At 39.7% G+C, this 27,641-nt stretch overlaps 2 protein-coding genes across 3 annotated transcripts; one reads left to right on the forward strand and one right to left on the reverse strand.

Annotated features, from left to right (window-relative positions):
• Nucleotides 1-21,439, forward strand: CHPT1 (choline phosphotransferase 1). 2 transcript variants are annotated; one of them, XM_036400216.2, is made up of 9 exons: nucleotides 2-422; nucleotides 8,813-8,960; nucleotides 9,794-9,935; nucleotides 13,336-13,420; nucleotides 14,978-15,109; nucleotides 15,503-15,661; nucleotides 16,483-16,608; nucleotides 17,103-17,213; nucleotides 20,431-21,439. In XM_036400216.2, exons 1-9 carry the CDS (start codon nucleotides 159-161, stop codon nucleotides 20,473-20,475), a joined length of 1,212 nt encoding a protein of 403 aa, XP_036256109.1. In that variant the 5' UTR covers nucleotides 2-158; the 3' UTR covers nucleotides 20,476-21,439. The 2 variants fall into 2 exon arrangements, with proteins under 2 accessions (XP_036256110.1, XP_036256109.1); XM_036400217.2 differs by lacking the exon at nucleotides 17,103-17,213 and having other exon boundaries at nucleotides 1-422.
• Nucleotides 20,339-27,527, reverse strand: SYCP3 (synaptonemal complex protein 3). The gene is made up of 8 exons (XM_036400218.1): nucleotides 27,319-27,527; nucleotides 26,660-26,735; nucleotides 25,598-25,632; nucleotides 23,777-23,894; nucleotides 22,770-22,869; nucleotides 21,911-22,009; nucleotides 20,646-20,750; nucleotides 20,339-20,510 (listed from the first exon to the last, which is right to left on the reverse strand). The coding sequence occupies exons 1-8, from the start codon at nucleotides 27,491-27,493 to the stop codon at nucleotides 20,457-20,459; spliced, it is 762 nt and encodes a 253-aa protein (XP_036256111.1). The 5' UTR covers nucleotides 27,494-27,527; the 3' UTR covers nucleotides 20,339-20,456.
• Between the last annotated feature and the right edge of the window lie 114 nt (nucleotides 27,528-27,641).

The following is a 27,641-nucleotide window of genomic DNA, read 5'->3' on the forward strand; positions in this document are numbered from 1 at the left end:
GAGCCGGGGGCGAGGGCGTTCGCCGCGCGTTGGCCGAGGCGGGGGCGGCCGTTCCCCTCCGGCCAAGGCGCTGTTGGGCGTCGGCCTCTTCCGCCGCTGCCCCCGGCTCGGCTCAGCCCCGCCCCGAGCGGCGGCGGCGGCTCCTTGACCCCGGTGCCATGCGTCCCGGTGGCGTGGGCATGGCCGTGTCCTGGGCGCTACCCGCGCCCCTCAGCCCGGCGCAGCTGAAGCGCCTGGAGCAGCACCGCTACAGCGCGGCCGGGCGCTCGCTGCTGGAGCCGTGGCTGCAGCCCTACTGGGGCTGGCTGGTGGAGCAGGTCCCGCGGGGGCTGGCGCCCAACGCCATCACCTTGGGCGGCCTCCTGCTGAACTGCCTGACGGCGCTGCCGCTCATCGCCTGCTGCCCCAGCGCCACCGAGCAGGTACCGCCCGACGTGGCTGCAGCCGGGCGCGGGGGCCGCGGCTCGGCCGGGCTGGTGCCTCCCGACGGTGCCCGGAGCCGGGGAGCCGTGCCCGCCGCGGCTGCGGTGCCCTGGCACTTCGGGCTCCACCGCAGCGACACGCGTGTCCCGTCCCTCGGCAGCGAGGGTTAAGGCAGGGCTGCGGGGCTCTCCTGAGCAATCAGGAGACGCGAGGCTCACCCTGTGGGGCAGCAGGGGTCCAGCTGGAGATGCGTGTTGAGGTTGGAATGCCAGAACGCTGGAGGGATCTCGTGGAAGGACGAGGGTCACCGCCCAGAGGGCCCCGTGGGGCCGCGGCTTTGGTGCGGCGGGCGCTTGGCCTGCACTGCGCGCTGTGGGGCGGAGGGCATGGCCGGGCTCGCCTGGGGCGGGGACCCCGCCTCCCACACAGCCCATCTTGCATTCCATGGCTGGGAAGGGAATGTTCCCCCCTTGTCACACAGGGGCCGTGGACGTACAAACAGCAGCAGGTGATGATAGAGGTGCGGGATGTGCCCAGGAGCAGGGCAGGGCTGGACCACGAGACGCTTGGGCATCAGAGCTGCGGCTGGGCTGGGGAGCAGATGAGTTTGCTGACAGCTGCTCAAATGTATCCCTCCTTGTGTGGGAAACATTTAATTGCCTTGACTTCTGGAGGGAAAACAGGCTTGTTAACGTGGGCTGGTGCTACTCTCATTTGACCTGCCGTGCCTACAGTTTCTCAGTCAATTTCAGGAGCTCCATCAGAGCTTCCCAGCCTGTTGCAAGTTTCCCCTTTCAGAGTCTTTATGGTAGTTAGAGTAGAAGATAGCAGGGGGAAATTGCTTTATGCGGGTAAAATACATTGAAAAGTGGCCGTTGTTTTTCTTGTGTTCTGATGGGCTTAAATTCTAACAGCAGAGGTTGGCAGTTGGTTGGGAAACCAACTTTTTAAATACCATAGCTTTACCATGGTGAATGTTCCTGTCAGAAGAACATTTCTTTTTCTCTAGTTGCTGTGCCCTTTGTGTAACCAAGGGTATTTGTGGCAGACATATCAGGAAACTGATCCAGATCAAAATTAGCTTTGGTTTGGTCTCACCCTTATCACTCCCCTGATACACATCACCAGGCAGAGGCACTCAGGCAGTAAAAGAGAAGACAGAGATGACAGTGAATGGTTGGAAACTACAGATGGTCTTCTAGTCCCACTTTCAGAATTAAAATGCTTGTGTACTGCTACCTTTAGCTTAGCTTTGTGATGAAAATATCAGTTGTGCCAGCTATGTGTCTGAATGCTCATTTTAGCTTTTTCTCTTTGCTGTTCAAAACTAAAAGCAGAAAGTAAATTTTACTTAAGTTATTTTTCCTTTGAGGACTCTTGTACAAAAAGAAAAAAGTTGTGTTGCAGATATCCAGGGAACTATTCCTTCCAGGAAAACTTAGGTTGGGTTTTAGGAACTTTTCTGTTCCTAGCTGGATTTTATAAGAAGCTATAGTTTGGACTATACATTCGTGTTCAGATATCAGTATATCCTTTATAAACATGCAGTGTGGATCCAGCCTTATCCTGTTGTTTTGTTTGTTGCCTCTGCCCTGTGAGAAACAGCCCTGATTTTCTCTTGCTGCATCACTTAGAAGCATCATTCTCCCTCCAGCTTGTTTAATGACTCAGCTTGTCTTCTGCCTAAGTTGAGATCATGTTTCTGGATGGCTTTTTGAAAAAGCTAAATCTGTTGCAGCACTGGCAGGTGCTGCATGCACTGTTGTAATACCTCCTTTGGAGTTTTGACTGGGATGTGTAGGCTGGAAGTGACAGGTGGAGCTGACAATTACATTAAAGATGGTTGAAATCACAGACTGAACTAATAGTGCACTTCAACAGCACGCCTCTTTCCATCATGAACATGTCTTGATCACCTGATGGACAAACATCCGTTGTTTATAACATTGTTATAGTCTCACAGGTAGGAGCACTAAATAGAAGACTTGGATAAAGTAACAAGCACTTTTGGGGTTTGGTGTTGGGGGTTTCTTTTGAGTTGGTTTATGTGATTGTTTTTCATTCCCTAGCCAATCTTAAGTGGGCCATTTTGGTTAAGCCTTTATTGAAAACACAAAAGTCTTGATGTTTGTACCATCCAAAGCAAGTAAGACTGGTAGTTGAAATCTCTCAGAGAGCAGCTGCTAGCAGATGCTTAGAAAGGAGATCTTTCTCCAGTATACATATACCTTTCCAGCTGCCAGAAGACTGTGGTTTAGCAGTTTCTTTGCAAGGGATTCTGTTTGAGTTACTTACTAGAAAGCAACTGACAGATCTGTTTCCCCAGAGACACTTTCCACCTCATGATTTTGCCTTCTGAATTAGTTGTTCTGAACCTGTTTGTACTTTCTGCTTCCATTTTGCCTTTGCAGTGATTTCCATGATTTCCCTTCCCCAATGAAATTAATGTCTCAAACCACAAAATGCTCTCTTGTTCTCCTAACATGGAGCCCTTATTTCCCTATACACTATCCTTTTTATCTTCATCAGTACCAGCAGCTACTAAACACCAGTTTGTTACTGACTGGCACAGTATGTTTTGGAATTATTAAATATTGTCTGCTTCAGTAATGTTTCCTTGCCTAGCAGGAACATGATTTTTGTATCACTGTCTTCTCTAAGTGCCTGTTTTGACCCAAGCTTTCTTATTTACAGCTAAGCCATTAGCAGGTTGCACCCCTCAGGCATTATCGTAACCATGATTCAGGTGCATGTTTTTATTTTCCTAATCTCTGTTATTTAGGACAGCAATCTATAGAAACAGTATCCAGGTGTGGTGGTGGAGAGGACACCACCTCTGCTGAAATGTTGTTTTCACTGTGTCTGCAGCCTGGGTTGTGTTCCATTTTTTTCTTTTCTTTCTTTTTTTTTTTTTTTTTTTTTGACACTCATGAGGAAATATTTAGGAATGAAAACTCCTGCTGACATTAAGTAAGAGCAATGTGTATCTGGTGCATTAGAGTGTGAAAGGAGCACTTTTTAGGTGAGGATTTCTATTTCATCCCCACCATAAGACAGTGAATTGTTTTGCTCTACTGCCAGCAGACCACTCTGAAGCAGCTAGTCAATTCATAAGGCTTTGCAGGGGAATCTTCCATATCCTTCCCCTTTCTGGGGAAAACCAGGAAGAAAACTGACTAAACATCATTCTTAAAAAGGAGAAAGGAAACTTTGATCCTCTGTTTTTATGGTTGCTCATGGAGGGGTCTAGCTTTGGTAATCCTTCAAGATCAGCCACAGGTCTCTCTAAAATCAAAGAATAGCTGGGTGGAAGAGGCCTTTAAAGGCCATCCTGTCCAGCCTCTGTGCCATTAGCAGGGACATCTTCAGCTAGATTGGGTTGCTCAGAGTCCTGTCCATTCTGACCTTGAATGTTTCCAGGGATTGGGCATCCAGCACCTCTCTGGGCAACCTGTGCCAGTGTTTCATGATCCTCATCATAAAAAAAAAATCTTTCTTCTATTTAGTCTAAATCTGCCCTCTTTTATAAAGTCATGTAATTGTAGAATGGTTTGAGATGCTAGAATTTCAGACAGAAGTGCATGCTAACTAATTATTAGATTGTATTGAATTCTAACTATTTGAAAATTAATCTTGTAGCACTTAGAGCATGAGCTAAGCAAAGAACTGGGAACAGAGGAAGACAGGGAGAGAAAAGGATGGATTATGGATTTGCTTTTTGGGCAGCGATAGGAAAAGGGGGCAGGGGCCCAAGGGTTCTCCTGCAGGGAGCTAAGGGAAGGAAGGGAGGCTTGTGGTGGCTAGCTCAGTAAGATTGTTCAATAATGGTCTAGTGAGTTTATAAAAGGGTGTCATACCTTGCTGAAATGCGCTGTTTAGAAAGCCATATATCTAGAGAGACCAAAGAGCAAGGAAGGGTCTGAATGCCTTTACCTGGCTCTACTATCAGCTGTTTGGAGGGAGAGGGACATTGGTGAGATGCTGTCTCTGCCTCTCTCTCTTTTAAAAAAACTTCAAAAAAAACCAACAGCAAATCCAAACAAACAACTGAACCACCTGTAAAATGAAAGAGGCCTGCCAGAGGGCAGAATGAGAGGAAGATATTGACAGGTATGATATTATGTAAACAGCAGGGACACAGCTGAGCTTTGTGGGAGAGAGAGTAGAGAAGTAGAAAAGAAGTTAAACTGGAGCAGCTGGTATGAGCAGGGCATGTGGGGGGGGGGGGGGGGGTGGGCAGAGCCTGAAGGAAAAAGCATTACCTGACTTGGAAAATAAATGTGAAGTACTGAGCAGAGTGGGAAATTCAGCCAAAACCCACAAGAGGGGAACAGCTCAGTGGTGAATGGGAGAAGGAGGTTATTTGGCATGAGTAAGAAGGTCAGGAATCCTGACACAGAAGGATGAGAGCTCTTTCAGACAGGACTTGTTAGAGAGACAAGGATGCTAAAGGAATCCAGAGAGTCCTTGGTATGCATGAAATGCACTGGAACAATAATTATTTGATTATTATTTTTTTCATCCATGCTGCCTTCCCTGCTGTAGCTCAGGTTTGAACAGCCCTTTCCCTTTTCTTGTTGTCAGTACAATTGCACAGTGGTTTGTGCTGAACAGAAGCGTGGGAAATGATCCATGTTTAGGGGGTAGAGGAGGGGGAAGTCCAGTCAGAATGTCTCCCTCTGTTCTGGCTCTGGTCCAGAGAGGTGCCATGTAAACTAGGGCAACACTATTAGGCATGGATTGAGGAAGTGAGATTATGGCTAAACGTGATGAGTAATTAAGGAACTGAATCTTTAAATACTGCAGAAGCTTGGCCTGTGAATTCTCTGGATTTGAGAGCTGTGCTTGAAAGTATTTCTAAGAGGTTTCCCTGACACATGTAGTCTTTTGCAGATGTCCATGCTCTTTTGTGGGGTGGAATCATGGGAGTAGAAGAATGCCTGCTGTTCTACCCCCATTTTTTCCTGGAAGAGAGGCATGTCACACATATCTATCAAACGCGTCATGTAGATGGCTTTGTTTTGACATGCTCTGGGTTAGCAGATGACCAATTCCGCTGTATGGTATCTGTGTGTGACAGGATTCTGGGCTTGTAGTATCTTCAGAGTCCCCTTTGAGCATCCCTCTCTCCCTCCCTGCCTCCTCCCCCTCAGGCTTCTGTTCTCTTCTAGTTCTGTGAGAGTGGCACCTAGGTCTGGCCAAATAATGCATTTGCTTGGGCAGGATATAACTGTGCAGAGATAATAAACACCTCATCAGTGAAAAGCTGATGATTATTGGGAGCCTCGTGACTGTTCTGCTTAGCCATGTCAGCATTCTCATTCCCACTTCTCTAATTTGAAAACTACTTGGGTCCAGTGTGAGAAGCCATCAGGGGACATCCCTGAATGGACAGCCAGGCACGTGAGAAGGCAAAGGACACAGCAGCATGAGCTGTATTGGGCAGGTGGAAAGCAGACAAAATCCATGGTTATTAGGACCCTTTGGTGATCTGGAAAACTGTGTTTTACCAATTAAAACATTAGAGCTGCTAAATGATAGTTGATCACAAGTAAATTTTGGTTCTTACCACTCTGGTTTAGATTTGAACTCTCAGCCTGGGGATGAAGTGCTCCAGATGGTGTTTCTAAGGTCTCTGACATATGCTATTCTTACTAGCATAAGTAAGAATTCTTTTTCCTTTCTTTCTAACTATGGGGGATCCTGATATGTCTGCTGCAGGTGCTGATGGATACAGATGATCCTCACTGGGAAACAGATGAAAATGCTCACCCTCTGTCCAGATCAGCAAGAGGCAGACAGAGTGCTGAGGGACTCTTGCTTTGACTTGTCCCAGAAGGAGCTAATGCAAACAGACTTGGATCAGTCTGAATGACCATAGCTGTACTATAACTTGCAACTGGGAAAAAAACTACTGTTTTGTCAAAAAGCCCTAATAGGAGAAGTTTGAGTTAAAGCTGATGTATTTTTTTTTGTATATATTGTGTTATGCTTGCTTTGCTAGAAGCTAAAGGTAGATCTTAAGCTATCTTTTCATAATTAATGGAAGTCTGTCACCATAAGGACACCTCACACTGCAGATGACCTTTGTGGCACTTCACAGAAATATTGCTGATAAAATTGGCTGTGTCTTTCAAACACTCCTTTAAAAGACAGCAGTGCAACCAGTGATTTCTCATGGCCTTTCTGCTCATTGGTCTGGAGCTGCTGTGTTTGAGATTCTCTGGTATTCTCCATGTAAAAAAGTTATTCTGAAAGCCAGTGTATGCACTGTGGTAACTTTAGTATGTGGATTATATCACAGCTAAAATTATCTCAGCTTCAGCAAAATCCTAACTGTGCTTTTATGTTCTGAAGTACCTGAGCAATGACTGACAGCCCTCTGTTTTTGAAGGATGCAGAGCAAGTGGAGGTAGCTGCAGACCCCTGCACAGTGTGAGACCAAATGAGCTCGTGCCGTGAGAGACCCTTGAGTTCTCTGTGCCTCTCTGGGGCTTTTGGTGATCCTCAGTCCTGGGGTAGCTACAGGCCTGATCTCCACAGGCTCTATCCTTTCCCTTTCATTAGAGGAGTGAAACTTTTTCAAAAGGTGGCTAAAACTTTCCTCCTTCGTTTAACCACATCCCCAAGACAAGATTCCTTTTTTAATTAAACTAGAAGGGAGAATAAACCTAAGAAACTCAACTAATTCCATCACTAAGCATCAAACTTGTATTGCTGTCCTCACTTGACCTGGGATTCTACAGTGCAATCTTTGCAGGAGTTATCAAATACCTGTATATTATTGGAATAATATTTCCTCATCCTCTTTCACTTGCTTAAGGCTTCCTACATGATCTCTGATAACAATTTTTCTTGGTTTCCTTGGACTAAAGGAGGAGACAGCCTTGCCAGTTTTGAAGAATATTTTAAGTTTTCTAGATTTTCATTTGCATACAAATCCAGAGCTTGCACCTAAAGTGAGTTCCTGATGCTTTGGCTGTCATTTCCTTCAAAGCTGGGTGAAGCAGCCAACCAATTGACTTTGATAACAGTGTATCAGCCAGCCTGAAATATATGAGGAATTCTTAAATAACAGCAAAAATGCTATTCAGAACTGGACTTTCCTTAAGCATGTGGCTGCTTAGTGTGTTTTGTGACCAGTCTACCTGGAGGCATAACTTTTTTTTCTAGCTGAAGACAATGAGTATAATGATGATGAGACATCAGAATGTCTAGAGGAGCAGCTGCACCTCATCTGCCTTCTTACTGCTGCCATTTTCCCTTCTTCCTCAGCAGTGACACTGGGTTTAGTTGGTGTGGACAAATCTCAGCACACTGAGATCTGAGCTGATGTCTAATCTGCTTAATAGCCTTTACTGGTCTTAGGAAATACATGGACAAATGTTAGCCAATTTGTGCTGCAGGAGAGGAGTTGCAGAGGTGTAGCAGCACAGCAGCTGTCCCTAAGCAGGGAGTGGGAAAGGATTCAGCTCTGTGACTGCCTGTGGGTGTTTGCTTGTTTCACCTGCAAGTTGCATTTCCAGCCTTTTCATCTGACCTTGTTTTCGTGAACAGTACTCCTGAATGCTAAGGGAAGTACTGGAAACTACATGAAGTACAAATGTTGCCTGTGGTTCATTCCAAGGGTGTTTAAAATAATTTTAAACAAAACCTAATTCCTAGATGAAGCCAGACTGACTGTGCATATGAAAACAGTGCTTTTCAAAGGAATGACTGCAGAACAGTTCTTTGAACCTAAGAGTGGTGTTAATGTAACAGCTTGGTTTGAAAATGATAATGTATATTAAGTAGATACTTTCTCCTTCATATTTAGTGAATTACTTAATTTTTTTAAGTCCTGTCCAAAGTGCCTTGGTAGTCGATTTTTGTGTGTTGGAAAAATTATCTTTCCTTAAAGGCTGAAGTCTTTATATAGTAAAAACCCACCGAGTTTTTTGCATCTATATGTTGTAAATATGAGCAAATCATCTATGTGTCTGTGACACAAATTGCTGAAAGCTTTAGTAAGTGCATTGCTACTACTTGCTTTTTTAAAGATGTTTTTTGTAACATTTTTCAGCACAAAGAATGCAACTAATCACAGAAATACTCTGAGTTTAAGGTAGAAAATAAGGTCAGTTGATGCAGAAGAGGGGCCAAAGTTCTGAGTTTGTTTTTGTTTAAATAAATAGAAGGACTTGTGTTCCACTGGTGTATCTGAGGTAATTCATTACAGTAGTTACTACAATCCATGTAGATATTGGTGCAAGGTGTTTGGTTTGTCCATTAAGTAACAAATAGCACAATATAATACAGTTTTGTGAACATTATTTTACCTTTAATGAAACAGATTATCACCTAAGAAATTGGGAACTACCTGGTGACCTTTTATGTGAATCTCTTTCAGGCACCTTTTTGGGCATACATCCTGGGTGCACTAGGACTTTTTATCTACCAGTCTCTGGATGCCATTGATGGGAAGCAAGCCAGAAGAACAAATAGTAGTTCTCCCCTGGGAGAGCTCTTTGATCATGGTTGCGACTCTATTTCCACAGGTAGCCTTCATTTACTGTCACACATCCTAGTTTATAAAAGTTGCTTGTTTTCAGGAGCAGCTGATTAATCACAGAATTGTTCAAATTGAAAAGGACCTCTGGAGATCATCTAGTCCAAACTCCTGCTCAGAACAGGGTTTTTTAGTATAACTTCTCTATCTCCTGACCTTTGCATCCCTGGCCAGTAACAGGAGGTATTTTAGAAGTTCCTTTGGCTGATATTGGGTAAGATGCATTCTGCTCTTACTTAACTGCATCTTCATATACTCCCCTTTAGGAGTAAGGTGCCAAAATATCAGTTTGGTAATAGGGCATCCACTGCACTAAGCCTGGCACTTACAAGAAGAATAATTTATATTCCTTAGAAGAAATAGTTTGAAAAAAGTTGGGAGTGCTCAAAAAGTAAGCCTTGCTGAGTTTCACTTTCCATAACTGAGCTGGTGTTGGTGCCAATGCCTGTAGTTTCCTAAAGCTCAATGGCTGAGACAGTTGCTGTGGGAATTGGTACCTTCTTTATGTGTCACTTCCCAGAGAAGTGCAGCTGCCAGTCTCCCTGAGCTTGGCCCTTCAGCTGAAGTTGTTGGTGTTGCAAAAAACACGAGATGACAAGGCCAGGAGGAGGGAGAGCAGCCACTGTAGGCTAGAGGGCAGGGCCCTGCCTTGGCAGAAAAGGACTGCCCCTGAGGGTCAGCTGCTCAGTGAAGTATCAGTCATAGCATTACTTTGTTAGAGTGATGTAAAATGTCCTGTGTTTTTATTTATTTATTTAATTAATTTCTCTTAACTTCAAGCAAAGAGGATATATGACTAACATACTCATTTCTGCTTTTCAGTATTTGTTGTCCTTGGATCCTGCATAGCAATCCGACTAGGATCGAATCCTGACTGGTTGTTTTTCTGTTGTTTTGTGGGACTGTTCATGTTCTATTCTGCTCACTGGCAGACATACGTATCAGGCATACTAAGGTTTGGAAAGTAAGTAGGTATCATTAGAACTACATGTGGCTTTATGTCTGAGACTGCTAGCTTCTCGATTTCAGTTTCTTCCTAGTTTATTCCCTGCTTTCTCTTTTTCTTACCTTCTTTTTCATCTCCCTTCCAATCCAGCAGACTTGTGTTTTACCTAACAAGAACTTGAAACTCTGCATACTACTGAACTCTGCTGTTCTTCTAGCAGCTGATTTTAGCTCTGTATGCTTTGTTTGCATGCATTTGGCTCTTTTTTCTGCAGATTTGTTGTCAGAACCCATACAAGCACTGTGCAGGCTGAGGCCAGAGGTCTTGTTTACATTGCAGACAAGTGCCCTGTGTAGGAGTAGGGACAGAGCAAGCATCTGGGTACCTCCCTTTGTAATCTTCCAGAGTAGAACAGTTTCAGCCCCTGGGCACTCAAAACTACATGCATTTTAGAGAAATTCTCCTGCTAATGGGTTTCCCTTTCATAGGCATTTTCAGTCTTCCTTGGAATGAACTCTCTGCACCCATAGCATCCTCAAGGAATTCCACAGATCTGTGGCAATGCTTGAAGAATTAATTACCCTACGTTTATGTGAGGGCCTTTGTAAAATCTGGCTCACACTGGCTTTGATATCCTTTAGATTTTGTGTTTGGTCAGTTCTGGAGACTTGTGTGATGCTGTTCATGACTTCATAGAAATTTTATCTGTTTCACTGCTGCATAGGAGAAGAAGTCATGACATTAATGTAGAAGACAATAATTTCAGTTTAACTGCTAATAATGCAGGGATTGCTGCACCCTCCTATTCTTGGGGTAGTACATGGCCATGGCCTTTTTTGGTTTTAAGGAATGAACTTCGCTTTAATTACTTCTGAAAAAAGGAAAAGTCTGAGACTTCTGTGGCAGCAGAACTGAAAATAAGGGATACATGAAGGCTGTCCTGCTAATGCCAGTCACTTGCTAAGTCACCTGTACATAGTCTGGCTTAGCTCTGCAAGAAGTGCCTTAGCAAATCAGCAGGCACACAGGCTGGTGACCAGCTGTCCCTGCACATTGCATCAAATGCAGCTGTCTCTGTCATATTGGTAAGAGCTCTCTTTGATTTGCTGGTAATGCATTTTACCACATTATTACATTTACCACTGTAATTCTTCTGCCTACCAACACATCCTATTGTTTTTAAAGGACATCTTGTGCTGTAAACAAAAATAGGTGCTTCACAGTGATGGCTGAAATAGGATACTTTCTGTCTCTGACAGTAGGCTGCTCTGAAGGGAGGTGGACTAGGCCATGAGCTCTGGCCTTTTGCAGACATGACTGCTTTTCTGTACCTTTTATTCTTGCAAAAAGCATGAGAATGATTTCCCCACATGGGGAGGGCAGTGAAGATAAAGATTTTGTTAAAAACTTGGTGACTTCTACTTTAACATAATGATAGTATACAAACAGCTCAGAATGGCCTGGTGTTCCATTGTTACTGTTCAAAGTTAAACAGACACAACTTTTCCATGAGATAACTTATTTCTGTCCAGTGAAAACAGGTCACTTTTTTTTCAAGGCTCCCAATTTTGTTTCTCTTAAACATAGAGGTGTGAAGAAGGCATAGTATAGTGCTCTAAATATGCTGGTACATAATAAGATGGATGGAAGTTTTCACTGATGCTATTTCTCACTTAGAAGCACTAAATTTTAGAAATAAATCATAAATGGGATTCCTAGTGCTGATGGCCAAGAAGGATCAGAGAGCTGAATAATGTGACACTGTCAGGTGTCTGAGTAAAGTCTTTGGGCTCTGATTTGGGTTCTGTTGCCACCCACAGTCTGAGCCACTGTGAAATTAAGTATTACATTTTGGCACAACTTCAAGTTTGAGCCTCCTCCCCTCACCAGCAGCAACAAAGGCAATGCAGATTAGAAATCCTGGTGTTAATAGTACAGAGTGCAACTTCTGAACACTTGCACATGGGTGCTTTTGCATTAGGTAAGCAGCAAGCTCAGCAGTGGCAGGGTGGATGTAACACTTCATCCCTGGCAGAGAAGGAAGAGCTCACTCCCAGCCCCCCTGTCCTGTGACACTGTGTCACTGGACCTCAAGCCACTTCATTAAATGGGCAGAAGGTGAAAAGCCTACACTGGCCTGGCAGGCTGGACTGGTTCACCTTACAGTCCAGTGAGCACTGCAGCAAATAAAACTGAGGGAATACAACATCTTAGGAAGAAGAGGACTCCCCATGATCTTGGCTTTAGGAGGCAATGAGCACCTCAGCTTATCATCTAACTGCAGTTTAAACTCTGGACCCTAAGTCACAAGACTGTGATTAAATTTAGCATATTTTATCACCATCTTTCTGATGAAAGAAGAGAGTTTTAACTGAGATTATCAAGTTCAGATAAATGTTTTCCATTACCTAAAAGATGATTGCTATCTTCTTCTAAAAACGCACTGCTTCCTGAGCAGATAGGTCATGTGCTAAGTAAGTAGCAATACACATTGGCCATAATACCTTAAACCAGTAAATTTATTCCAACTGCTAAAAGAAATCTTAAACATTCATTATCAGTGTTTGCTGGTAACTTTAGTATGAAGATAAGATGCCTGTCTCAAAACTTTGGTACCATAAAAGGTACCTTTGATATGCACCTTTTTTTGGTCATTATTTTAATTATGTTAAAGTTTAAAAAGTACTGGTTTTGTCTTTTGGTTTTTTTTTATTCTTGAGCCTTGGCTTCATATGAGCCTTCATCAATTAAATACAAAAATAAAGAGTTTATATGTCTGTCTTGTCAGAGAACAAAAAAAAGGTGAAACATGGAGTCTGGACTTCACAGGGCATACAAGGCCACCTTTCCTAAAACAGCTTTTATGGAGGAAAGCAAGATAGCAATTATGTGTTCTCAGAAATATGGCAAATGCTTACCTATCCACTGACTCAGTCCTCCCTTGTTTTGCAGGCCGTATCTGTCAAGTTTTCATTATATGAAGCTTAAAGAAATCCCTTCTTTCCCAGCCTGGCCGTTATAGTGTCTGCTTTTATATGCTGTGCTTTTAATGGAAATGTTTGATTGCATTTACTATGAGTTTACCTTAAACCTTGATTTGACATTTACACATCAACAAGTCTGTAAATTTGTAGAGAATTCTCAAATAGTTAACAGTGTATTCATTAAAGTGTCCCCCTTTCAAAATTATATGTAGCTTGCTCCAGAAAAGGAGTATAGCTTTCATTTTAAATCTTAGCCAGAGATGTGTGCCTCCATATAGAGTGGCTTTCTCAGTCAAGGAAAGTAATATTCTATATATATTTATATCATTCCAAGTACAGTTACTGGAGGTTTTATTCCCCCCTCCCTCCACACACACTTCACACTTACAGCAAAAAGTCCTTGAACTAAATCTCTTTTTTGTCTCCTTTCACAGAATTGATGTAACTGAAGTTCAGATCACCATAACAATGCTGCTCTTGATAACTGCCTATGGAGGAACAGGATTATGGGACTATAAGGTGAGTGTGTTAAGTGCTCAGAGTTCCTGTTGAGTATCTTGTCAAGTGCCCACAGTTCCTGTGATATTTGAAGCTGCTCTGTGCAAGTACTATCAACACCTGCCAGTTGTGTAATGTTGTTTTAGCTTATTGTGTAAGTGTAGTTTATTTTAATGCCATAGTTAACTTAGATCTATTGGTGTGACTCCCTGTGCACAGATTTCTAGCTACACAGAGGAAAAAAGACCCCATCTGCCATATATAAACTTCTGATCTGGAACTAGTACTCCACACATAGTTAAGCTTTAGCAAATAGGTTTTTTTTTCTGGTTTCATATATTTTGTGTATTTTATTGTAAGGCATACATTTCAGTTAAACAATTTATCTTAAAATTTAAGGATTAAATGCTTTAATTTAATGAAACTGTGGGATGAAGCCAGGGGGTTTTGGTTAAGTTATCCATATTTGTACTGATTTTTAAGAATTATGTCACAGCCTGTGTAAATGTAAATATTTGTATTTAAAACATTGTTTTCTGTCCCAAAACATTTCCATATCTGTGGCTTTTATTCTGATCTTTAAAGATGCACTTTAGTGGACAGTATCAAAAGATCTTCAGCTTTCTAGGGCTTTTACTCAGAAATTTATAGTTCTGATTGGTTATAGTGCAAAGAGCTGAGGCTTACTTTTCCATACTATTGATAACCAGTAGAAATGAAAACTAGTTCAAAAGTTTACTCAGCAATGGAGGAATGTTTAGCTAAACTTTGTTTCCTTTTCCCAGCCTATTCTATTTTCAAAAAGCCTGTCTTCATGTTGGAAAACAAAGTAGGTGCATTAAACTTAAATTATGATTAATTTTTTCCTCACTATTAGAATCTGTTGTAGTTATGCTGTATCACAAAAAACTATATATTCAAAAAATGTAGTAAACAGTTGCATTTATTACTTCTTTTTAAAATCCTCTGCTGCCTTTGGAAGTTTCCTTGACACTGCAATTGATTCCAGAAGGTAACTGTTTAATTAAAATTTGTATCTGGAGACTTTTCATGATAGTCCCGTGATATGCAAAGATACAGCATACAAATAATATGACAAAACACACAGCAGGCAGATGGTGTTTGTTTTTCCTGTGGATCAGTGTTGTTTTATCCAGTGGAATAGAAGGAACTCTACCCCTCTTCCTGCTCCCATATCATGGTGATTGATGGCAGTAGTCTGTCATGTTTTTGCTTGTGTGGTGAAAATATTTGAAGAACATATTAAGGAGGAGCAGACTAAGATCTAACTGAATTTCAAGAACAGAACTTAAGTACTCAGTAGTGGAGTTTAAGCATCACAAAAGATAGTTCTTGTTTTCTTAGTAAGGAAGCAATTTTTAAACACTGTTGTTCTGAGCTTGTTCCCAGGAAAGTGAGGGTTCAAATAAAACATTTGCTTAGTAGGTAAGAATGGCTGCTTTAATCACTTCTTAAAAAAGGTGTTGTGTGCTTAAGTTTTAATATCTTTCTCTTGTTTTGTTGTGGTTTGTTTGTTCTTTTTTTGTTTTGGTTTTGTTTCTTTTGTGTTCTGCTAAGGTCCCTTTGCTGGGCTTTGAACTGAAGTTCTTTGCAGTTATTGGCATCCTATGTGGAACAGCACTTTCTTTTTTCAATTACTTCCGAGTCATCTTTGGTGGAGGGGTTGGAAAGAATGGATCTACAATAGCAGTAAGTTGCTCTAAAAATTCAATTGAAGTTTAAATAATTTATGCCCATAATTTATTATGTTTCAGATGATCCCGAAGGGTTTTATTTGTTTAAGCTTTTAAGCAGACAGGCATGTGAGTGTTAGATGGCTAAAGCAAAGTTCATTATCTACCTCCTCTCTGCCTGTTACTGGGTTTCTTCTGTCATGGGAACCAGCAGTGAATTTTCCTAAAAAATTGATTAGTGGTCAAAGGGTACTGCAAAGGGTGCTAAGAGCAGTGACATAATACTAATGGATTTTGACAAGTTTTGACAACTCTGGTTTTGTTTAATGGGATTTGAAATATGTATAAAACTCGGACTTTATCATGTGACTGAAGTTTAAAACAAATTTTCCATCCCTTTATATCTTAGGGAACAAGTGTTCTTTCACCAGCCCTGCACATTGGACTGCTTATCACACTGGCCATTACAATTTATAAAAAGTCTACAACTCAGCTGTTTGAAAAACATTCTTGCCTGTATGTCTTGACATTTGGGCTTGTGAATGCCAAAATCTCACAGAAGTTGGTGGTAAGTCAGTCCTAAACCTCCTAAACTAATCTGGTTCTTGGCTAAACACTTACTGGATCGGGGGAACAGTTTTCCCATTTTGCTGTGCTCCTGTATTACCAGATTCATTGTGATCAAGACACTGAACTAGACTCAGGGTTCTACCAAGAGTTTATATGTGACACTGATGAAAACACATATTTGCTGTTGAATGGACTGGTTAGGACTTTCAGTTTTGTTTAACTTACTCGTAGAAATGCACTTACTGTCTGTTGTTAACATCCTAACTGTGGTCTCTTAAGCCTTACTTACAGTGCTGTGGCTTCTCCTTTAATGATCTGAAATAAGAATTTACTGTGATCATTAAAATGAAGAAAGAAACTTTTCTGTCTCTATCCTGTCTTTCCAGTCTTTGTCTTTTCTGTACATAAAACACTCCTCAATGGATTTTAAAAAGTTGCCTTACTACAAATTTACCAACATCAGTAATCCAGCCAGATGCTTTTATTTTTTCTCCAAGGATGACATTTTTCGAACACTAGAAAATAGGTATTCTACAGACTTTCTTACTAAACAGTGAGAACAAGTGTTGCCACCTGAGAAAAGGTCTGTTTCCTAGTTAACTTTTGGGAAAGCCAAAATTAAAAAAAAACTATTCATAGTATTTGTTTTCAGTAATACACTTGCATAGTCTTACAGTTTGAATATAGTGCTGAAAAACTAGAGAGTGGAGGTAGCCCCTGCAGATAGCTGATATGCATGGGTATAGATGTAACTTCCAAGAGGACATTGCTGGGCAAGAATGGATGCACTTTTTAATTTTTTTTTTTTTTCAAACATAGGTGGCTCACATGACAAAAAGTGAAATTTGTCTTCAGGACTCTGCATTTATTGGGCCAGGACTTCTGTTTTTGGACCAGTACTTCAACAGTTTCATTGATGAATATATTGTCCTGTGGATAGCATTGGTAAGTGTTTTATACTCTTTGTCTGGACCATGCTTTAAGGAATTCATTGAGAATTGTCCCTGTCATTCTGCTCTGCCATTTCTGACTTGCTCACATTTCTGCTGTCACTGCAGAGGGAGTGCTGGGTACCAAGTAAATATGTTTTTGGGAGCTGACTGGCTTGCTTTACTTGGAACAGAGAAATGAAAGTAAATTTATAAATCTCTCCTGAAATTATGCTTTAGTCCATGTGGATTTTTAAAGTCATTCTGTGAACTGCAGACAAATGGTTTTTAACAGATCTTGTAAGCGTTTAGTGCTGTTAGGATGTTGTGGTTTTGTGATGGTTTTATTTTTAATTCTAAACTAGACCACCCTGTAGTTATATGTTACAATGATGTATTTATGTTATGCTTGTCACTTGGATAAATTCGGATTAAGTATAGTATATTTATAGTAGGGACAATTTTAAAAAATGGATTTTTTTTAACCTGTTCTGTTTTGTTCTTTTGAAGTTCATATCCTTGTTTGATATGCTGAGATATGCCAGTGGTGTGTGCCTACAGATTGCCGCTCATCTTCATATACATGTCTTCAGAATTTCATCTCATCAAGCTCCTGAGCAGGTTCAAAACCATAATGACTGATTAAATAGGTCAAGGACAAGAGAAGAAGCAGTTAGGGGAATGAAGCAGCCTCTGTGTTTTTGGGAAGACAGATAAAGCTTTTGAAGAAAACAGTTTTATTAGAAAGTTGACTCTGTTTCAGACATTACCAGATGTTAGAATTAGTAGGTACAAAGTTCTGCAGATGCTGTTGTACTTTTGAACCAGTATGTATTTCCCTGTGTTTCAGACCACAAATACTACATTTGAAAATGTTGCCATTTCCTGTTAGGTAACTTTAATTCTGTACTTCTCTTCTGGTGAATGTAGATGCAAAGCAAGGTGCTACCAGCCAGAATTCGAAGAGGAATTTCATGTCTAATTTTGTAGCATTAGGTTCTAAAGTTTTGTTGGAACTGCTCTGAAGTGGTTGTCAGATGTACCAATGAATTCAATCCTGCATTATTAAGGCTGGTAAAATGAGGCAGCCATGACCTAAAAATCACTCAATCTCTCCTCTGGTACTTCCAAGGAACAAGCTGTTGGATCAGTAGATAAAGGAGGTACAGCTCAGGAAAATTTTCTTCTGATTCAAAGTACTGTTATGAGTGCCTTTAGAATTCATGCATTCTCTAGAATCTAAGTACATAACCTACTGCTACCACATGAAACTTTAGCTTGCACTTTCCTTCAAGGCCAGTTTCTGGTTCTGTGGTCACAGTAAGGTCAGTCTCATTGTACTTCATCCTTCTCTAGACTACAGCTAGCTGTGTAAGGAGAAGACTGACTTTAGGCACCCTGACTTGTGTCTGTAAGCTTATGCAAGTGAAGGACAAAGCTCACTGATAAACTCCAATGCCTGTGGCTCCAGCCCTGCAGCTCACCCTTCTGTATTTCCCTCTCTTTCCCTGTGTTCATTTACCTTACAATTGATCCTATTGTCTCGAAGCTGCCACTGTACTTTAGCCAAACAAAAGGGCACAAAACTGAACCATAATGTAAAACTCTCCAAAACAGGAACTCAGGCCCAGTATCAGCTTCTTTCTTCCTTTAAGAACAGACCCACTGGGTAACATATCTAACAAGAGGGCTGTTGCCATTATAGAAAAGCTGAATGAAAAATTGATTACTTGCACACAAACCCTATACATAAGCTCCTTTCAAGAGGTAGTACTTGAATATAGTTTTTTTAAAAAGCTGTTGAATATAAGTGTGCATTACTCCTTCCAGTTGCTGATATGTACCTGAGCTTCTGAGTTAATGGAGTGCTTTCTGTCTGTCCAATAAAGAATGCCATGGTTTGTTTTAAAAATACTACCAGTGCAGCTTCCTACCTGCTTATTAGTTCAAAAATACTTCCTGAGGTGTTCAAGGAGATTTTAAAGTGGTGTATTGTCTGCTGCTCTGGAGGAAATAAAATAGCATCCACCACCCTCCTGCCTAAGAAGAATATAATGATCATTTTGAGGATCTGTAACTGTTAACAGTTACTGCCAAAGGACTACAACTCAAAGTGACTAATATAAATTCAGAATGAATCCTACTACTCCTGTTTGAGGCTGGAAATGACACAGCAACTGCACGTGATTTTAGCCTGAACCTAGACCTGTGGTCAAATAGAAAAGAAGATGGTAATGACCATTTTACTTTGGCTGAATACAGTAAGCAAATTTACCTCCTGATGAAAAGACACAGGCAACATCTTAAGAGTGAAATGAGTGAGTTCTCCACAATGGTCAAAACTGTGTCCTGGCATAGCAGGTATAAGTAGTTTTGAGGATATGATAGAGGTATGTGGATAATAGGAGACTAATGCAGAAATCACTCAGAAAATCAGAACCATGACTCCATACTAACAAATCAAACCAGAAGCAGGAGGTAATGCTAACAAATAAGCTCCTATTGAAGATCTGAAGCAGAACCTGTCACCTATTTCATAGCCTCCTTTCATTGGCCTTAGAGGGCTGAGACTCAGTAATTACAAACCAGCATTGTTACTCGTTACCATGAGAGGCCCATATCCCCTCACGCATCAGTGTAGCAGTGTAACTCTCGTGTTTGCTCCTGTCCTGAATTCTGGCAGGGGCAGAACAAGAAGTTCTATAGTCATTATAACCAAACAGCTGAAGTTACAGCAAGTTAGCCATCACTTAATCTGGCTTCCAGTCCTGGAGAACCACCATCAAATGACTGACTCAACAAATGCTTGTAGGCTGAGAAGAAAAATACGGTTTTGAAACACATTGTTGTGATAACATCACATTTGGTGTGTGTGGGTGCGTGGATGGTTCTTTTTATCTACTGTTATATTAAATCAAAGCATTAAATATGTTGGCAACTATCTAATTTTTAAAAGTAGATATTCAGGTGTAATGGCTTTCTGTAAAAACAAACTGCATGTGCACTAAGCTCACTGTTTAGTTTATACTTATTTACTGTAATGAGATACATGAAAGATAAATGCTTTATCCTTAAAACTCAGGCCTCCCTAAATTGCTAGTCATTTGGAATTGCAAAAAATAACATTCCATCTCAGAGTCTTGTAATAGCCTGTACTAAATAAATGAAGTCAATTTCTTCTAGCAGTGGTTCTACAGAAAGCAGACTCCAAAATGCATAATGTTTAATTATTGTTACATGAGCGGATACGTTAAGCTCATAATTTAACTAAAAAACCCCCAGTTTTCTGGACAAATTACAGCAGTTTATAAATCTCATACTAATACAGAGATAGTACAATGTCTAGACTAACAAAAGAGTTAACAAAATTTACTTTAATGTACCATAATACACATCATTAAACAATTCTGTCTGAGCTATGTCATACCCTGTGAATTTTTATAACAGCTAATATATCAGCAGGCTAATTGAAACTGTGACAATCTGCAGCTTGTTAGCTTTGCACAATGTACCTAAAGGCCTCAAGTTATTAAGTAAAATCTGGGTAATGCATGTTTCATTAATTCTTCCCCTTGTTACAATTTGGTATAAAAAAAGTGAAACTATTTAAACAGTCCAGTGCTATTTGAAGTGGATATGAAATTTTTAAAAATCAACTGAACAGACAGTGAACAGTTTGGGGTCCATACTGTCCCCCAGTAATAAAAGTTTACTAAGATATCTTCTTACAACATGAACAGACAAGATTAGAACAATCCAGGAAAGAGTTTAATAGGAACCTTGAAACATTTAAATCTCAACATCCTTCTAATGCCTGTACTTGTATCGTGTTACTTAGGTACAAGTTGCTCCTCCACTGAGCCATCAGAATAACATGGACTGAAGAGACTTGCGAACAGTTGCCATCTCCTGCTGTTGCTGTCACAAGAAAAGGAGATAACGCTGAACAAATGCTGTATCAATATGATTCCTTTGAATTAAATGAATGTCAAATGACTTTTAATTGAATGTTCTATTTCTGCATTTAACTAACTTCATAGATCTGATACTTACAGTGTCCATCATAATCTTCTTCTGCAACATCGCCATTTCCTTGCGAAGTTCGTTTTGGGCACCGGCCAGAAGATTTTCATTGCTCTTCTCCAGCTCTTCCATGCTCTGAAGTTAAGGATAATATTAATTCAGAAGTCCTCAATGTCAAGTAGTTAATTTAAAACAACCAAACAAACCAATATAATTATTCATACAACAATTTAATTTTTACAGTGATCACAGATAATTGATGAGTTTGTCACAGCTTGGCAGAGGAATCATACAGGACTTCATACTCAGTCTACATTCCTATTTAAACAGTATGTACCCTGGGAAGAGGATAGAGCCCTCCAGTCAGCCTCTGTGAGGGCTCAGCTACTTTCTCTGCATTTCAATTAAGATAAAAATGCTACAAGGGGAGATTGAACAGACATCTGTCAGGAATTCTAGGGGTTCAATATCATGACAACCTTGCTGGACTTGAAGCGAGGAGTATAAACCCCACTGCGTTTCTTTGCACACTTCTCCCCAAATAAGCCAAATAAAACTCCCTGGTTATCTTCCCTTTTTTACATACAATTACACTTACCTCTGTGTATGTGTCTAGTTGCATTTTCCTTAATTTGTATTTATTTAAGCTTATTTGAGGTTTGACTTCTGCCTTTTGATCTTTTTTGAGGAGAAAAATCAAAGTGATACTTGACCTTCTGTTCAGTTTTTCCTCTTTGATGAAGACATTTTTGACATTTTGGAACAGTTATTATTTATTAATGCTTCTGTAATATACTCAGTAAATTCTGATTTTTTTAAACTAAGAGTTGCTCCATTTCAGATTTATTTTTATCAACCAGCTTCAAAAAAGCCCAAACCAAACACCAAGCTTGTCATAACTGAAATTTTAAAACCAGCTAGGAAATTACTTGAATTTCTGAAATTAAGGTTTGTCAGAAATTGATGGACTTGAATCTGCCCTGTATACTGGCAGCTGGTGAAGCCACACCTGGAATGCTGGGTCCAGTTTAGACTCCTGAGGACAAGAGAGATATGAAAATACAGGATAGATTCCAGCAAAGGGTCATGAAAATTATTAAGGCACAGAAGGTTTTCTCTCGTGAGAAATGCCTTTAATTAAAAAATTAAAATTTTTGTGTGGTTGTACTCAAAACAGTTTTTTTGTTTGCTGTCTAGTATGTCTAGTCTACTTTGTTAAACTTGAAACACTGAATTAATATAGCTTTCTTAAGTGATATGATAAGGATCAGCTGCTTTCCAAGAAAAAGATTTACCTTTAAGAATTGCTCATAGAGTTGCTTAATAGTCTTCAGTCGCTGACTTTGAACTATTCTTGCCTGTTGAAAAACCTTTTGTTGCTGACGAAGCATATTCTGAAGCAAGAGCAAAAGAAAAACATAATTCCATCAGTTGTTAAGCAGAGTGCTTGGACAGCACACGAGTTTGATTTTTCAGAATCAGAAAATCTGCCTTTATTGGAAATCTGTGCCTTGTAATGTGGATCTCTGCCTGGAGAAGTTATCCTGGCTTTTATTAATGAAAGTAAGACTGAAGACTGGATTAAGCCCCAAGTCACCTCCTGTGGTCTCTTGCAACCTGAATTATCCCTGTAAAATCCCATGAGGATTGCTATGTCCCACAGCTTCTTAGGGTATCCTAGGTATGTGCTACCTCAGGAAAAGCAAACCTTGCAAATGTGTTGGAAGTACAAACAGAGCAACAGCACATGATTACATTCCATTGTATAGCTCCTATCCTCTTTCAGTGATCAAATTCTCTTAATTTATTATATACAGGCATATTTTTAAGGAATGTATGCTAAAAAACAATTACTTTCCTTTATTCCTTTGTTTCCTGAACCCAAAGACTATGGATGGAGAGAAACAGCACATGTCTTTCTTCTCCTTAAATGGTCCTTGCTTTTCTCAAGCCATATGCTGGCCTAGGGCATCACTTAACAGTGATTATAAACTTGAAGTAAAGTTTATAAATGCACCTCTCTTCCCAAACTTAAACAATCATATTTATATTTAAACTACATAAAGTGTTTTTACATTTCTTGAGTATAGAAACAACGATATTCCCTCCTTGTGGAAAATACAGTGAAGTTCCCACACCATGCTGGAAACTCACCGCAAGTTTTTCTTCCTGCTCCTCTGCCTTTTGCACATCTACATCCCACTGCTGAAATAAAGTCAGGAACTGCTGGGAGAACTCATGATTGAGCTTCTGCCTATAAACAGACACTCTAAGTGTGACAAATGCTACAGGGAATTACAAGGAAAGCTAAGGTTCAACATACCAATGGAATAGAATAAAAGCTGGCACAGATAAAGAAACAGGCTACTCTGACATCTGACCCCATTTCAATACTGTATGTTTTGAAAAACTGAACACACATGTACACTGAGTGGATGTGGAATATATCTATAGAGGCAGCATTCCATAAAATACTGGTTAAAAAGAAATTGTAGCAGCTCTTCTTCCTAACAGTGTCAGGTTTTGAGAGATTTACCATGTTTTTCTAATTCAATTACAGGTAGTTGCTTTAACACAAGGTGTTTACATTGAAAAACTGATCAGCTCATTTCTTAAAATTTTGTCTGTACAAGTTTCAAATACAAATAAATGTAGAACAACACCAAGACAGTTACAAGTATTGCTGACTTTTAGTTTTTAACTGTCTCTTTTTTCACTTTGCTCTATCTCTGGAATCAGATGTAGTAATTAAATATGCCTTAAGAGGTGAGAGGAATGTTAAGGAAGGTGAAGATTATTTACTGAACATTTTTCAGTTTTCAGGTAGAAACAGAAAATTCCAAAGTGGGGACCCCCCCATCGTTTTAAAATACATAATAACATCAAAGGTCACTTTCCATAAAGATTAAAGTAAGCCACACTCTTTAATGTACCTTGCTCTCAGAGTTCCAAATCTTAAATTTGTCTGTTCAAAAGAGAATGTGCTGAATTATTACTGTCAGATTAACAAAGAGGACACAATGGAAGGCAGCAGAGGCCCTGAGCAGATGTTTAACATTAGATACAGTACTTGCTATTGCAAGGTGACAGACCAGCTATCCATGCTGTCACCCAGAAGGGAATCTAGTTCCACAGGCTTGGAAACCAAGAGGAAAGGTCACCTTTGCTCCTGCTGCGTTTTCCAAACGTGTTCAATCTTCTGGTTACTGGTTTTGAGTGAGGCTTTTGTGTACATTTCTAATCGTTTCCTCTTAGCTAAGAGAGCCTTGTTAATGTCAGCTGAAAGCCAAAGAATATTTAGAAATTAGGCATATTGGACATGCATTAAAAAGGCTGATGAGTTACACTTTGGAGAAGCAAATGAGGTGTGTTCTAACAACAAGAAGCTGGTGTGATCTGAACTGGTGTGGTGATGTCCCTCAGCCTGCTGGTGGCACTGGTGTGAATGCTGTTTCTTTATGCCTGTCACATGCCCTAACCAACACCTGTTTTGGGATCATATGCCAATTTCTTGAATTTCAGAAATAAATTAAGGTTAGTATGTGGTTACTATCCCTGTGAACATACTGAATGAATGAATAACTATTTTTATACTTCAGAGAGACAGTGCTTTTTAAGTATTATTAATAAAAGTTACTGTGTTTGTTTCACTTCAATTTATATTTGGAGATTTATCAAGTCACAGCTTAAGATTAATACAGTGATTTATTTTCCTTCTTGCTGTAGATTTCAGGAAACATCTGTCAAACTTCTCTAATTTGCTGAGGAATGTCTCTCTACTAATGCCAAACCCACTATTTTGTGCAGACAGCATCCTCTCTCTGATCCATTCATTCTCCCTCCTTCCTTTCTTTCCTTTTTTGAGTCTTAAATTACAGACAATCATAACTTTTTAGCATTGAAATCCTCCTTTTATCTGAACTGCCAGATCTCTAATACCATTCTAATATGTAATACAAAATCCATAATTTTGTGACAGTCAAAAGTCCTAATTTGTGGATTAAGGAGTTACTCAAGCTTCTCTTTCACCTTAAATTTGACATGCAAGTAATGACTCTGTACAGGTTTCTTTTATTACATACAATGAAAGTATTATACAGTTATTGAGTGTGTAATGCTGGCATTAAGATGGTTTCCCTTCCTTCCATGGCTTTTTGATGTCTGCTTACTCTGTGATGGGTATTATTCATTCTTTTCAAATGTTAAAAGTATTTTTTCTCTATCCTGCCACTCTCTAGAATTCAGCTGGTAATTTAACTAGGTAAAGCCACCTGAGGATCTGATTATGACTATACCAATCCTGCTGAGTGACACACACAAATTGCTCATCACTGGATGACCAGCATTACTTCCCCTCGTTATCTGGCTGTTCTAGAAACTCAGACACCTTCTGACTGCTGAAATTCTCTTACCTGTTGATTCCCTGTTCTCTAGATTTTTGGAAGTGCTAAGTACAGACTGCTCTCTCATTCTGTATCACAACGAAACTCTACTTCCAAAATTGCTTGTCTAGAATTAGAACTGTTTGTTCTCTTTTGCTGCTTATATTAACATTTACATTTCCCTTATTTCTCACTCCAGTCTTGCCATCCCCAGTATCCTCTATGCCAGTGTAACAAAAAATTGAGTGAGAACAACAGCAAACTGCTATTGTCCCTTTTCTCTAAAATATATTTACTACCTTTTAAACTTCATCTTAAAATTGGAATTGATTATCCAAAGCACTCATGCATCTTTTCCTTTGTAATTATCTACACTTACAAGCTGTGACTCGTTTATATGCAGATATTCCCTCGTCTTCATTCCCTTTGCTCTCCTTAGATATAACTTTTTTTTTCCCTGAAAACTGGCTTTATTCAGAAATGCTGAGAAGTGCTACAGAAACTAGTCATTTTACATAAGTCTTGAAAGTTATTTTATGGTGAGTTATTACTGCCAAATCTGCAGCTGTATTTTATTTATTAGAATGTAAATGTACTTACCTCCAAATCTCTCCAACATATTCTGTACTTCACCCCTACAAAACAGTGTTTCAAATTTTTATTGGCCCGTTTTCTGACTTTAGACCTGTTGAATATGCTTAGAACTAATTTTATTCACATGCCTATTATTCTAAGCAGTAAGAGAACTGCCACAAGATAATTTTACTCCTTTTCTTCTCCTGTGAGGAGGTTTCTCTTTCAGAATAATTTGCCTTTTTTTTTTTAATGAAATGCTAGAATCTATTAGCTACTCCCCAGTAAAGAAGCACTATTATATAAAGAGGACTTTAACATGCCTTGAGTAAGGGGAGTCAGTAAATAAAATTGATTATTCCCTATGACAAAGAAAACAAAATGGTATTTGGAACACCAAATGAAAACAAGTCCTTCTCAGCATGACTGGCACAGTAAAACATCCCAAGGCAAATAACTTCAGGTTTGTTTTTGCACCATCTCTAAGATGGCAACACCAGTGTGTAAGGCAGTGTTACAATGCAGTAAGAACAGTATCTTCAACCTAACAGTTATAATCTGCTTGAAAACTCTTTTAGCATGTACTTTTTTATTACATTTACACTATCCATGAATATTAAATTTGATTAATATTTATTCACTCTCCATGAATATTAAATTAAGATTTATCTGTAAAATAATTTGTTTTTCATGCAATATGTGGATCGTTTAAGGTATAGGTAATATCTTCAAGCAACTAAAATGAGAAGAAAAAAATTAATAGGATTTAATGTTGGCAGTTATCAACAATTTAGGATAAAACAAGTAATCTTTTAAAAGAAACAAATTTTAAGAACACACAAATATATAAATTTTTCCTGTATTTTCAAAAGAAAGTACAAAGAAACTGAAGAATTACTCTTTTGAAATGCTTTTAATAATTTTTTTTTACCTACCACTACTGTATTGTCACTTGATTTTTTAAATCAAATTTTAAAATAACCCAAACCAACCCCAAACAAGGCAAAAATAAGCATAGTGAATAACTGAAGTTGGTATCTATTTAAGACCTGCTTGTTTTGGAAAAAGCCCCCAAACATCTAACCTTACCCCACATCATCTGGAGCCACATGAGTAGTCACCAGAGGTCTTTTCTTTCCATGCTTGTCCATTACTGGTATGTCACCTTAAGGAGGAGTATAGAAATATTTACAAAAAGAAGTTTTGTGTTGGTTGTTTGAGTTATTAAAAGTGCAATTATTTTTCTGTAATGCCATTTCTCTGCCCATGTCTCATGGTCAGTTCCCATCAGTAACACAGGCAGCTCCTGTAACTCTGAGTCTGGAGCTGGCAGATGGTGATGAATTGCTCTGCAAGGCCAGACTGGAGCTGGCACTGCTCTGACTTCTCTGCCCTGGTCCTAAATAGTTTTACTTTCTCTGGCCACTACTCCACCATTACTCACAATAGAGCAATCATCAGAAAGCTAAAAATAACACAAAAATTTATAAGAATCCAATCTGAATTTACTGTAAAAAAGGTACTGTAATTCTGCACCTTTATAAAGAAAAATCACAAATAGATATTTATATTATTTTGAAAATTACCAATCAAAATTATACAGTAGGAGCCTGGTGGTCTTTGTCATTACAAGCCACGTAAACTGTGCTCAGCCCTTGGCTGACTCAGAAGTTCTTCTCTTCTTTTCATAATCACAAATGTGATAAAATCCACATTTTACAAATGTCCTAAAAATTTCATATAAGCACCTTCTCTAATATCTTCCTCTGATCCACTCAGTTCTTTTCTTTCTTCCTCAAAGTCAAAAGTAGGTATGGTCTGATCTTCCTGTGCTGGTTTACCAGCTTTTCCTCCATGCTTTCTTCCTGATGGTGCCATGGTGAGATCTTTTCCTACTGAAACAGTATATTGTATTTGTGACATAACCTCCTCCACAATAAATTGAAAATAAGTATGTTTTCATGCTTACCTGCACCTATTATGGGTATCTCTTTAACAGTCTGCACCTGTAAAGATATGCAAGCAGTCAAACTGGTTTAGTTTTGAGGTATTCCACACCATTACCCATCAG

The sequence above is a fragment of the Molothrus ater genome, chromosome 5 (genome assembly GCF_012460135.2).
Source record: "Molothrus ater isolate BHLD 08-10-18 breed brown headed cowbird chromosome 5, BPBGC_Mater_1.1, whole genome shotgun sequence".
Lineage (NCBI taxonomy): Eukaryota > Metazoa > Chordata > Aves > Passeriformes > Icteridae > Molothrus > Molothrus ater.

What these genes read in the sequence shown, in the direction of transcription:
- CHPT1 (XM_036400216.2), top strand. Translation starts at nt 159, where the DNA reads ATGCGTCCCGGTGGCGTGGGCATGGCCGTGTCCTGGGCGCTACCCGCG. An exon ending in AGAATGGATCTACAATAGCA is followed by an intron (nt 15,110 to 15,502) that starts GTAAGTTGCTCT and finishes TTTATATCTTAG; the next exon opens with GGAACAAGTGTTCTTTCACC. An exon ending in TTGTCCTGTGGATAGCATTG is followed by an intron (nt 16,609 to 17,102) that starts GTAAGTGTTTTA and finishes GTTCTTTTGAAG; the next exon opens with TTCATATCCTTGTTTGATAT.
- SYCP3 (XM_036400218.1), bottom strand. Translation starts at nt 27,493, where the DNA reads ATGTCACAAATACAATATACTGTTTCAGTAGGAAAAGATCTCACCATG. An exon ending in AGAGGAAGATATTAGAGAAG is followed by an intron (nt 26,736 to 27,318) that starts GTGCTTATATGA and finishes CTCCTCCTTAAG; the next exon opens with GTGACATACCAGTAATGGAC. An exon ending in AAAACGCAGCAGGAGCAAAG is followed by an intron (nt 22,870 to 23,776) that starts GTGACCTTTCCT and finishes GTCTGTTTATAG; the next exon opens with GCAGAAGCTCAATCATGAGT.